We start from the raw sequence: 13,079 nt of genomic DNA on the forward strand, positions 1-13,079 counted from the left end.
GAAGGACACCACTTTAACTGGGACGGGTCTGAAGTTCTGACACAGGCAAGAACAAAGCAGGCACAAGAATTTTTAGAAGTGTGGTTCTCTTCTGATAACTCTGTAAACACACACATCAAAATCGATGCAATCTACAAACCTCTAGGAGCCAAAGAAAGGCGAGCCAATAGAATTCAAAGGTCAACTGTAGGGGCAGCCAATCAGGATGGAGGCAAGTGATCGGGGGCCTATATAAACGTGAGCACTTTCAGAGAGAAAACACCAACAACTGCGCACTGAGGATGTCACCATGACTGGCGATGAAACGTCTGCAATCCAATGGGCAAGCTCGGTGAACAACACAACAAGCATGTCAGTGGTATTAAACCTGATTCTGAGTAGAGCTCACTTCTTGAGAGCCAGCAACTTGTGTAACTCATCTCCATTCATCACAAACTCTTTCACTTGCAAAACTTTCTTCTCAGTGCAACCCACCAAACAATCCGAACTGTGCGTCAATAATCCGTGGGAAGGCTCTGTTCAACGAGGGCTGCACGGTAGCATATTGCTTTACACTGCCAGCAATCAGGGTTCAATTCCCCCCGCTGTCTGTAAGGGGTTTGTACATTCTCCTCATGACCATGGACGTTTCCGTTTCCTCTTCCTCCAGATGCTCCGGTTTCCTCCCACACTCTAAAGACGTACAGTTTAGGGTTAGTGAGTTGTGGCGCCGGAAACACGGCCACACTTGCAGGCTGCCCCCCCCCAGCAAATCCTCAGACTGTGTTAGTTATTGATCCAAACCACACATTCCACTGTATGCTTCAATGCATGTGTGACAAATAAAGCTAAGTTTTAGTCTTTCATTCAGCTTCCCTTGTATGCACCTGTCCAGCTCGACCAACTTTTGAAAAGTTGCCTTTTTGAAATCACACCAATATTTCCACCAGCACCAATCTGCCCCACCCACCAACCCCAGCTTGATGCACAAGATGTCTGGAGGAGAAAGAAACTAGAAAACAAAAAGTTCAAATCTATTATGAGTAACATGAGGGGGAACTTCTTTACTCAGAGAGTGGTAGCTGTGTGGAACGAGCTTCCAGCAGAAGTGGTTGAAGCAGGTCCGGTATTGTCATTTAAAGTTAAATTGGACAGCTATATGGACAGGAAAGGAATGGAGGGTTATGGACTGAGTGCAGGTTGGTGGGACTAGGTGAGAGTATGCGTTTGGCGCGGACTAGAAGGGCCGAGATGGCCTGTTTCCGTGCTGTAATTGTTATATGGTTATATTATCAATATATGTCACCATATACTACCTGAGATTCATTTTCTTGAAGCCATTCATAGTAGAATGAAAGAAATACAATAGAATTCATGAAAAAGTGTGCGCGTGTGCACACACACACAATGACTAACAAGCAACCAATATGGAGAAGATGACAAACTGCACAGATACATAAATAAGTAAGTAAATACTACTGAGAACATGAGTTGTAGAGTCCTTGAGAGGGAGCCTGTACGTTCAGTGTTGGGATGAGGGAAGTTATCCACACTGATTCAGAAGCCTGATGGTTGTTCCTGAACCTGGTAGCGTGGCACCTAAGGCTCCTGTAGCTCCTTCCCGATGGTAGTAGGGAGAAAGGAGAAGAGAGCACAACCGAGATGGTGGGGCTCCTCAATAAACAAAGGGATCTTCCACCGCAGAGAAGGGCAACATAATTTCACTCCCACTCTCTGCTCAGCAATATAACATCCAGGAATAAGTTGTACATGGTCTGTGAGAATTTGACAATATAGAGCCTGGGTCTATTTTAATTATCAATGGAACCACACCCAGTAATTCCCTTCCAGCACAGTGAGGGAGTGCTCATGTTATACAGGGTGCAGTGACTCGAAGGAGCAGCTCAGCACCAACACGAGAATGGACACTGTACCCTGGTCTCTCCAGAGATGCCTGTCTGTGAAAAATGAGAAGCACAAATCCAGACCTCAGCAGGAAGCCTTGAACCTCAGTGGGGGAGGAGGAGTGTGTGTCAGCAATGTGGCCAGGAGGCAAACCTTTCAGGCATCTTGCAAACCTGCCAAGTCAGAGTGACCTGCAAATTTAGCAACTGTTTTCATTCACATAGCTCCTTTCATTCAAGAAAACATCCTGGCATACTTCATAGGAACAACTGACAGATATAAATTGGCACCAATCTGCACAAAGACGGGCTCAAAGATGAGATTAGCTTTAATTGTCACATATAGAGTGACATATCATCACATACAGTTATGATAAATACCGTACTATACAGTGAACTACATTGTCTGCATCAATGTACAACACAGTCCAAGGATGTACTTGAGGTTCGGGGAGAGGAGGAGCCTACAAGTATCACCATGCTTCCAGCACCAACAGTTCATGATCAAATCTTACGAACCCTGACCTGTACGTCTTTGGATTGTGGGAGGAAACTGGAGCACCCGGAGGAAACCCACGTGGTCACAAGGAGAACGTACAAATACCTTACAGACAGCAGCAGGAATTGAACCCTGATCGCACAGGCGGTGCTGTAAAACACTTACGCTACCACGCTGCCCTGCCATAGAACTGAGGCCGAACCCATTAAGGAGCGTGTTAAAGGAGAGTGGGATGATGGGATTCAGGGAGGCCAAGGGAAACCAGGGACGAGCGAGACACCAGCACTACAGGACTGTCATTGCTGAGGACTTCAGCTAAAGAGCAGGTCCTTTTAAGAACAAATACAAGAGATTCTGCAGATGCTGCAAATCTTGAGCAACACAGGATCTGTCCTGGTGAAGTATCTCAGCCCGAAACGGCGACTGCTTATTCAAAGTTCAAAGTAAATTTATTATCAAAGTACATGTATAACACTATAGATTTGTTTTCTTGCAGACATCCTCAGTAAAACAGAGAAATACAACAGAATCATGAAAAACTGCACACAAAGACAGACAAACAATGTGCAAAGGACAACAAACTTGCAAACAAGAAAGGAAGTAGTAAAAAAATAGTACTAAGAGCATGAGTTGTAGAGTCCTTGAGCGTTAGTCAACAGGTTGTGAAATTTGTTCGGCATTGAGGTGACTGCCATTAGGAGGAGCCTGATAATTGAAAGGTTCCTGAAATTCGTGGTGTGGGACCTACGGCTCCTGTACCTCCTCGCAGCAAGCAAGTGGTAAGGCATTCTCTAAAATTCCACTCGTAAGTTATTCTCTATTATAATACCTAATGCCCAAACACCATTGGCCTTTCCGGCACTCCTTCACTTTACCAACAAGACAGATGCCAAGTCCAATTAAAAAGCAAGCCTCAAGCCAAGCAGGACTCCCAGCCCACAGCAGCTGTCGTACAGTGGAATGATAGTTTTACTGTTGCTGGCTTCACTAATGTGTAAAAGCCTCCAGCTCAACCCCATGATTATCAAGTGCTGCCTCCCTTTTCTGCACTCAGCAACCCTCTCGACAGCGGGTTTGGTCTCAGTCATCAGTCCGGACGCAAGCACAGCTACATGCAGGCAAACATTTTTAAGGCGTTGATACCAGCCAACGGAACTAAGAACACAAGAGATTCTGTGGATGCTGGAAAGTCCAGAGCAACACACACACACACACACACAAACAAAATGCTGAGGGATGCAACGGGTTCGGGTAGTATCTATGGCGGGGGATAAACAATCGATGTTTTGGCTGAGATATGGCATGTAATCTGCGAGGAGATCAATGACAAGTGGATCTGTTCTGGAACTCCCTGCCCGTTGTGATTTTTATAAATGACTTGGATTTAGAAGTGGAAGGGTGGGGGATGGGGGAGGGGGTTAAGTAAGTAGCCTGTCACATGATCAGGAGGCCATTCAGCCCCTCGTTTGCTCTGCTATTTAACCACAGTACATCGTTCCATCCAACAGATAAAACATCCTGAGACAGAGTTTGATTACAGAGGGGCAAAGTTCTGAATGAAACCAAGAAGAATATGAAGCCTGCTGCACTAAAACAGAAGGTGCTCATACTTTGTGTGAGCTAGATTTTAACAGGGACGTTTCCAGCAGAGCAGCTTGAGACCCAGTTCTCTTTAGATAGACTACCAAAGTGCAGTCATTTGTTCTGTCAACTCTCGTTCTGAAAATTATGAGTGGTATAGACAGGGTAGATGCAGGCAGGTCCAGGCTACTGAGGGCGAGTGAGACCAAAACTAGAGGTCAGAGGTTAAGGGTGAAAGGTGAAACGTTTAAGGTGAACCTGAGGGGAAACTTCTTCACTCAGAGGGTGGAATGACCTGCCAGCAGAAGAGCTGGATGCAGGTTTGATTGCAGTGTTTAAGGGAAGTTTGGATAAGTACATGGATGGGAGGGGTATGGAGGGATATGGTCCAGGTGCAGGTCAATTGGACCAGGCAATATTGACTAGATGGGTCAAAGAGCTTGTTCTCTGTGCTGCAGTTCTGTATGACTATAGGGTTCGTGCTTAACTGCCCCTTTAACTTTTCCTGTGAATTATTGTCACCACATCACTACCGGTACAAATAACCCACCAACCCCCACGTCTGTGAGGTGGGGGAGGGAACTGGAGCACCCACGTGGCTGTCGTGCAAACTCTGCACAGACAGCAGTGGGGGAGGTCAGAAATGGCAGTCGGTCCCCAAACTGGAGGCATCAGCCCCACGAGCTGTGCTCGTCTCTCACTGAGTACAATGCCATCGAGGGGAACTTCACTCAGACAGCGGTGAGAGTGTGCAACAGGCTGTCAGAGCAAGTGGTGCATGCCTGCTTGAGTCCAACATTCAAGAGGAGTTTGGATAGGTGTGCAGATGGGAGGGGTACGGTCCAGGTACTTGTCGATGGGACCAGGCAAATTAATAGTTCAGCAAGGAGTAGATGGGCCAAAGGGCATGCTTTTATGCTGTAGTGTTCTATGACTCTATGAACCATCTTCATTGCAATTCCAAAGTTCAAAGTAAAGTTATTATCAAGTGCGCTTATGTCACCATATACAACCCTGAGATTCATTTTCTTGCGGACAATTACAGGAAAAATAGAACTGACAAAAATCCATGGTAGCTACGCTAGCATGCCATCTGCATTTCTACAAGTCTGGGTTGGATAAACAATGGAACAGGTTGGCTGGCACAATGGGGGGCGTAGTGGTTAGCAACAAGCTGAACTACGGCCCGAGCGATCTGGGTTCAATTCCCACCACTGCCTGTAGGGAATATGTACGTTATCCCCGCGGGTTACCTCCGGGTGCCCTGCAGTCATCCCACTGGGGGGGGGGGGGGGAGAGGTTCGTAAATTGGGAGTATGCCATGACAGTACTAGAAGTGTGGCGATATTTGCAGGCTCGTACTCCCTCAAACACATCACAAACGATGGCACAAACGACACACTTCACTGTCAGTCCTGAGGTTTAACTGTACCTCTGACAAATAAAGCTAATCTTTACCATCAAAAGACAAATTATTAGTTCTGATAAGCAAGGTCAGAGCGACAAGTTTTAAAGGAGGTGATGGAGAAGCAGAGGGGTTAGGGAAAGGACATGTTTAAAATTAGCTCTGCTTGAACCCTGTCAGATACCATACCTACACATAAAATGACACTTGGAGAGAGCAGGAGGAGAGAATAACAGTCTGATCCTTTCTTAGAGACGATTACAAGTTTCAGTAGATGATTTTAGAATGTAGTTTACCAAAACATCATTATAAGGATATGAAAACACTTCAGTGATGGCTTTGTCATCTGTAATATTATAAGGCACCACGGTCAATAAAGTATGACTATGACTATAGTGCAGTGGTTAGCATAACACGACTACAGCTTGGAGCATCCCAGAGTTCAGAGTTTAATTCCAGCGCCGTCCGTGCAGTTTGAACATTCTCCCTGTGAACCACGCGGGTTTCATCCAGGGTGCTCTCGGTTCAAAGATGTCCTACCGGTTGGTAGATGAATTGGCCATTGAGACTGAGGATTAGTGTTGGTGCTGCTCAGTGAGACTCGTTGGGCCAGAAGGGCCTGTTTTGCACTGATTCTCTAAATAAAAGGTAGATCATTAAACACACTCGAGTACTTGCTCAACTGCGTTGGAAACTAATTTACCAGGCTGCAAGTATCCGAGAGCAGCAGTAACAAGGCCTGATGATAAAAAGCCAAAAGCTACAATCAACAAGGCTGAAATAAATATTTTGTTTTTGGATAAGGGCCAGTGTTTAGAAGTCGCTCGAAGCATTGGCCCTGCAGCTGAATGACATCATTGACTCAATGAGATTAGAGCCTATCCATTCACTCCCACGCATCTATTATTAAAGCCTGCAGAACTACCTTGGATCAATATGGATATCTATATTCTGCAGCCATCAGAAACTCGGTCATTCCTTTTTCCAAAGACACTTAACTCTGCTTCAGGGAAAGCCACGATGTTATAATACTAATCACAACTTCGTAACTGCAGACATGATCATAGTCGAACCATGCGACACATACACATGCAAACTCCCCAGACACTAAATTAAACTAAAGAGAGTTCTGGCGAAAGTTACCTACAGAGGGCACGGAGGCACAGGAGAACCAGTGCTTCATGCTGGTCTAGAATGCTTCTGGAGCTCGGACAGATCTGTGCTTGCAAATGCAGCCCGCTATAAATCAACTCTACAATTGGCACGGTGCAGACCAGGGCTAGAAACAGCACCGTCGCAGGGTCCGCAGGCTCTGAGCACTGTTCTACAACCTCAGAAGGATCGCATGTTTCCAGTCCACGACCCTATGTGCATTGTACTAAATTCTCCTCATCTTCTGAGTCATCGTCAGACTTCATTACTTCCCAGGAGGGACCCTTATTCGGAGTATTTTGAGCTTTGTTTCAGAAATCACAGACTGCAGCCCAGGGATTAAAACAAAGCACTTCTTCCTCCTTTCCCCTGCACAGAGCCCTTGGGTGCCAGCTTGTTCGATTCCAGCCCTTCCGAGCAAGTGCAGCCAGGGATCACAGAGCTTCTGCTGTGAAGCAGTGCACACCCCGGCAACATGTGCCAAGCTTAAGTCAAACTTTCATCTTGGCACCAAAATATCACAGCCAGATCACAGTAAACAGGCCATGATATCACCCAACTCCCGCATTATTGACCTCGCAACCCTCCGAGAGACGTCTGCAAGGTACAGCTAATAATAATCCAGTGCATGCATAGCCTCTGAGTAATGGGGTATCGAGCTATCATCATCGAAGGCAAAGCATCAAGGCATGCTTTGCAGGATTCTAAAAATAGTCACTTCCAGCAGGGAGATTCAGAAGTGTCAGGTTCAGAAAGGACTCTGGATGACCTTTGGACATGGTTGCCTCACCAAACGAGCGACCCACTAAGTCACCAGGCACACATAAACATGGGATTCCACAGATCTTTAGGCTTGAAGTGGACGTCGTTTAGAAAGGGCATCCAAAAAAGGTGAAAGCAGGAGAATGGGGTCGAGAGGGATAATTTAATCGGTCATGATGGAACGGTGGAGCAGACTCAATGGGCTGAGTGGCCTGATTCTGCTCCCATGTCTTATGCAGATACTGGAAATCCAGAGAAGCAAATCCCGGACTTATTTCCTGGCATAATTTACATATTACTATTTAACTATTTATGGTTTTATTACTATTTAATTATTTATGGTGCAACTGTAACGAAAACCAATTTCCCGCGGGATGAATAAAGTATGACCATGACTATGACAAAACGCTGGAGGAACTCAGCAGGTCAGACAGCATCAATGGAGGTGAATAAAGATTTGATATTTTGGGCCAAAAATCTTAATCAGCAATGGAGAGGAAGGGGGAAAAGACTGAATAGGAAGCTTGGGGTAAAAGTAGTAGTGCAAGCAGGAAGGTGATATCCTCACTCCCCCACCTATAAGATATAGGAGCAGAAATAGGCCATTTGGCCCATCGAGTCTGTTCCACCACTTCATCACGGCTGATCCAATTTTCCTCTCAGCCCCAATCTCCTGTCTCCACCCCATATCTCTTCATGCCCTGACTCATCAAGAATCTATCAACCTCTGCCTTAAACATACATAAAGACTTGGCCTCCAGACCTGCCTGTGGCAAAGAATTCCACAGATTCACCACTCTCTGGCAGAAGAAATTCCTCTTCATCTTTGTTCAAAAAGGTCACCCCTCTATTCTGAGGCTGTGTCCTCTGGTCTGAGAGTTCCCAACCATTGGAAACATCCTCTCCACATCCACTCCATCAAAGCCTTTCACATTCGATAGGTTTCAATGAGTCCACCTCTCATTCTTCTGAATTCTAGTGAATACAGGCCCAGAACTATCAAATGCTCTTCATATGATAAACCATTCAATCCTGGAATCCTTTTTCTGAACCTCCTTTGAACCTCTCCAGTTTCAGCACATCCTTTAGTAGATAAGGGGCTCAAACCTGCTCACAATACGCGTAGTGAGGTCTCACCAGTGCTTTATAAAGTCTCAACATTACATCCTTGCTTTTATATTCTAGTCCTCTTGAAATTAATGCTAACATCATGCTTGCTTTCCTCATCACAGACCCAATCTACAAATTAACCTTCAGGAGATCCTACACAAGGTCTCTCAAGTCCCTTAGCACCTCAACTTTTTGTATTTTCTCTCCATTTAGAAAATAGCGTACCCTTTCATTTCTTCTACCCACCTATCTTCCCCCTCCAACCAGATGGAATGAACATCGATTTCTCTAACTTTTGGTAATTTCTCCTCCCTCTCCTCCTCTCTCTTTTCCATTCAGACTTCCCACTTATCCCTTCTCACCTCCCTATCATGTCACCCTGGTTCCCCTCCTCCACCCATCTCTCCTCTCCCATCAGATTCCTTCTGCAGCCCTCCATCTCTCACCACCCAGCTTCTCACCTCATCCTTCCCCCTGCCCTGGCTTCACTTATCACCTGCCAGCTCGACCTCCTTCCCCCCGCCCCCCACCGTCACACCCCATCCTTTCCAGTCCTGACGAAGGGTCTCAGCACCAAACGCTTAATGCTTCTTCCCCTCCATAGACGCTGCCTGACCCACTGAGTTCCTCCAGCATTTTGTGCAAGTTGTCAGCAGCACGGTGTCCCTGCCGCGCAGTGCGTAGATTGCATCATCACTGGTCAGGCTGCTTAAGGTCCTCCATCACCCAGCAGCACAAGGGAGACCACTTGCTGGCAGACCCCTGCCAAAGCACTTCACTCTACATCTGCAACGAGATTCAGTAACAATATCACATGCGAGCTGCAGTCAATCACAAGGAGGCTGCCAGCAGCAACATGTATTTTAAACCACGTAGCGTAAATATATTTCGAGCTATGACAATTTATATTTTCATTTGGAATTTAAAACTATTAAAAACACAGGGCACCAGAATACTCCTTTTCATCTCATGGGCCATCTTTAAACTCCATTCAGGAGACGACAGGCTGCGTTCCTGAAAATCCAGCAAGTGAGAGACGTAATTGTTAAGTTTAAGGGTAACACACAAAATGCTGGAGAAATTCAGCAGGTCAAGCAGCATTCATGGAAAGGAATAAAGAGTCAACATTTCAGGCTGAGACCCTTCATCAGGACACAATTTAGTGAACAAGTATCTGCCCTTTTACAGGCATTTGTGTAAACAACAATCTACATTTACAGAGCATTCTTGCGACTATTAACAGACAAGAGCCTTGGGTCCCACACCACCAGGTTCAAGAACAGTTATTACCCCTCAACCCCCACCAGGTCCCACACCACCAGGTTCAGGGACAGTTATTACCCCTCAACCATCAGGTCCCACACCACCAGGTCAGGAACAGTTATTACCCCTCAACCCCCACCAGGTCCCACACCACCACGTTCAGGGACAGTTATTACCCCTCAACCATCAGGTCCCACACCACCAGGTCAGGAACAGTTATTACCCCTCAACCACCAGGTCCCACACCATCAGGTTCAGGAACAGTTATTACCCCTCAACCACCAGGTCCCACATCACCAGGCCCAGGAACAGTTATTACCCCTCAACCATCAGGTCCCACACCACCAGGTTCAGGAACAGTTATTACCCCTCAACCATCAGGTCCCACACCACCAGGTTCAGGAACAGTTATTACCTCTCAACCATCAGGTCCCACACCACCAGCTTCAGGAACAGTTATTACCCCTCAACCATCAGGTCCCACACCACCAGGTTCAGGAACAGTTATTACCCCTCAACCATCAGGTCTCACACCACCAGGTTCAGGAACAGTTATTACCCCTCAGCCATCAGGTCCCACACCACCAGGTTCAGGAACAGTTATTACCTCTCAACCATCAGGTCCCACACCACCAGCTTCAGGAACAGTTATTACCCCTCAACCATCAGGTCCCACACCACCAGGTTCAGGAACAGTTATTACCTCTCAACCATCAGGCTCCTGAACCTGCAAGGATAACTTCTCTCACCTGAACAGTGAACTTATTTCACAAACTTCAGACTCACTTTCAAGGACTTGACAATTTATGATCTCAGTATTTCTACAGTTTGTCTTCTTTTGCACATTGGTTGTTTGTCAGCCTTTGCGTATATTTTTTTCATAAATTCTATTGTATTTCTTTATTTTCCTGTAAATGCCTGCAGGAAAATGAATCTCAGGGTGGTATCGGATTACAAGTACTTTTACTTTTTTTGAAAACAACAAGGCATCCTGTGGGAAGCACAAGACAGAATCAGACACCTCTCGACCATGAAGAGGGAGACCTGAAGAAGTGTTGGAAAGACATGGAGGTTAAAGGGAGAGGATTACAGTACTTGGAAGCTGAGCAGAGTTTCAACAAGCAACAAACAAAACACTGGAGGAACTCAACAAGTCAGGCAGCTGTATAAACAGTGGATGCTTTGGCCTGTGACCCCTCATCAGGGCTGGAAAGGAAGGGGGCAGAAACCAGAATAAGTAGGTTGGGGGGGGAAGGCAAGGGGTTCAAGCTGGCAGGTGACAGGTGAGGGGGAAGGTGGGTGGGTGGGGAGGGGGAAATGAAACAAGAAACTGAGTGGGGATAGGCAGAAGAGGTCAAGGGCTGGAGGAGATCCCCAGTATTTTGTGTGTGCTACTCAAGATTTCCAGGATCTGCAGAATTTCATGTTAGGCTCACACTGTCCAATAATTGCTTAATGCTTGAAAGATACAAAACACATTAGCCTTAAATTATAACCACTTCCCACTGGAAGGAAATAAGCAAGAGTTCAAATGTTATTTGGTTAAATCAGGTATGAGCAAGGAACAAGGAATTTTAAAAGCTGGGCCACTCCAAGAAAATGCACCAGCAGCTCTACTTCCTCAGATGCAAAAGTCCCCGGTTTGCAGTGACGGAGCACAGAAAACACCCTATCTGGGTGCATCACGGTTTGTGCGACAACGCTCTGCCTGTGACCGCAGAGTTGTGGACACAGATCAGCACACCACGAAACCAGCCTCCCCTCCATGGACTACGTCTACATTTCTCACTGCCTCAGTAAAGCAGCCAGACCCCAGCCGCCATAGATATTCTCTCTTCTCCCCTCTCCCATCAGGTGGAAGATACACAAGCCTGAGACACGTACCACAGCGTTTAAGGACAGCTTCTACCCTGCTGTAGTAAGTCTATGAATGATTCCCAAATGTCGGGGTTCCCACCCTGGGCTCCACAGACCCTCTATTAATGATGGCATAAAAAGGTTGGGAACCCGTGCCCTAGTATGCTATGACAGATTCATGACCTCAACCTACTTCATCATGACCTGGCACCTTATTACCCGCCTGCTCCGCACTTCCTCTGTCATTGTTATGCTTTACGATCCCAATGTGCCAATGATCAGTATGGATGGGAGAGACAATAACGTTTTTCACTGTACCTTGCCAAACGTGACAGTAACAAACCAATTTTACCACTGGAAGTTTGGACAAGTATCAGCATCCAACCACAGTGCATACATGGGAAAACTGCGCCCAAAGAGCCCATTATGTTAAGATATGTAAGTGTTAAATTAGTAGCATATAGTTATATACCACTGAAGGGAAAAAAAATCCAGAAATAATAAACTTTCAAGATGTGCCAAAGTACTTCATAAAGGACTGTTCAAAGTACAATTATAATGTCAAAGACATGGGAGCAATACTACAAGGAGCAAGATCCTACAGTATAACCCGGGTAATGAGTTTGTTCATTCATTATGAGCTGTGTTGTCTGATATGGGCGATCCAAATGATTGATCTCGGAAAATTTATTTATTTAATTATGTTTTCCCCAGAAGTGGTTTCCCATTGCCTCCTTCTGGGCAGTGTCTTTACAAGACGGGTGCTCCCAGTCGTTATCAATACTCTTCAGAGATTGTCTGCCTGGTGTCAGTGGTCACATAACCAGGTCTTGTGATGTGCACCGGCTGCTCATACGACCATCCACCACCTGCTCCCATGGCTTCATGTGACCCTGATCAGGAGGAACTAAGCAGGTGCTACACCTTGCCCAAGGGTGACCCGCAGGCTAGCGGAGGGAAAGAGCACCTGACACCTCCTTTGGAAGAGACACATCTCCACTCTGCCGCCCATTAGGTAATGAGTAGATAATCTATTTAACTCTGTTTAAGAGTCAGGGTAACACAAAACTTTAAAAACTTAAAATGTACTTTAAACTTTGAAAATGGAAACAGCCACTCGGCCCATCTTGTCCATGCCAACAAAGATGCCCATCTAAGCTAGCCTCATTTGCATTTATCAAACTACATCCTTTGAGTTAATTGACATATTTTAGGATTCTGTATTACTCCATTTTATTAAACACCAATGGCTTGCAAAAGGACTTGCATTTCTATAGTGTTTTTCCGAAACTCAAGATATCCCAAAGTACTTTTGAAGTACAACCAAGAGGACGTAGAAGGCTGTAGACTCAGCCCGCTCCATGATGGGCATCAGCCTCCCCACCCTCGAGGACATCTTCAGAAGCTGATGCCTCAGGGGGAGGAGGTACAGGAGCCTGAAGAGACATTCTCAACGTTTCAGGAACAGCATCTTCGCTTCCACCGTCAGATTTCTGAACGGTCCCTGAACACTACCTTTCGCGACATTTTTTTAAAACACTTCTTTCTTTGTAATTTATGGGCAGTT

At 45.9% G+C, this 13,079-nt stretch overlaps 1 protein-coding gene across 5 annotated transcripts in view; it reads right to left on the reverse strand.

Annotated features, from left to right (window-relative positions):
* LOC134355786 (uveal autoantigen with coiled-coil domains and ankyrin repeats-like) overlaps positions 1-13,079 on the reverse strand; it is a 195,030-nt gene that overhangs the window by 95,688 nt on the left and 86,263 nt on the right. Inside the window, exon 1 of one of the 5 annotated variants that reach the window (XM_063066196.1) lies at positions 6,516-6,963. The exons of the other annotated variants lie outside the window; for them this stretch is intronic. Coding sequence (XP_062922266.1) covers positions 6,516-6,551 — 36 coding nt within the window. The 5' untranslated portion in view covers positions 6,552-6,963. Of the gene's footprint in view, positions 1-6,515; positions 6,964-13,079 lie in introns of those variants that run through there. 5 annotated transcript variants of the gene reach the window in all.

This window comes from Mobula hypostoma, chromosome 13 (genome assembly GCF_963921235.1).
Source record: "Mobula hypostoma chromosome 13, sMobHyp1.1, whole genome shotgun sequence".
NCBI classification, from domain to species: domain Eukaryota; kingdom Metazoa; phylum Chordata; class Chondrichthyes; order Myliobatiformes; family Myliobatidae; genus Mobula; species Mobula hypostoma.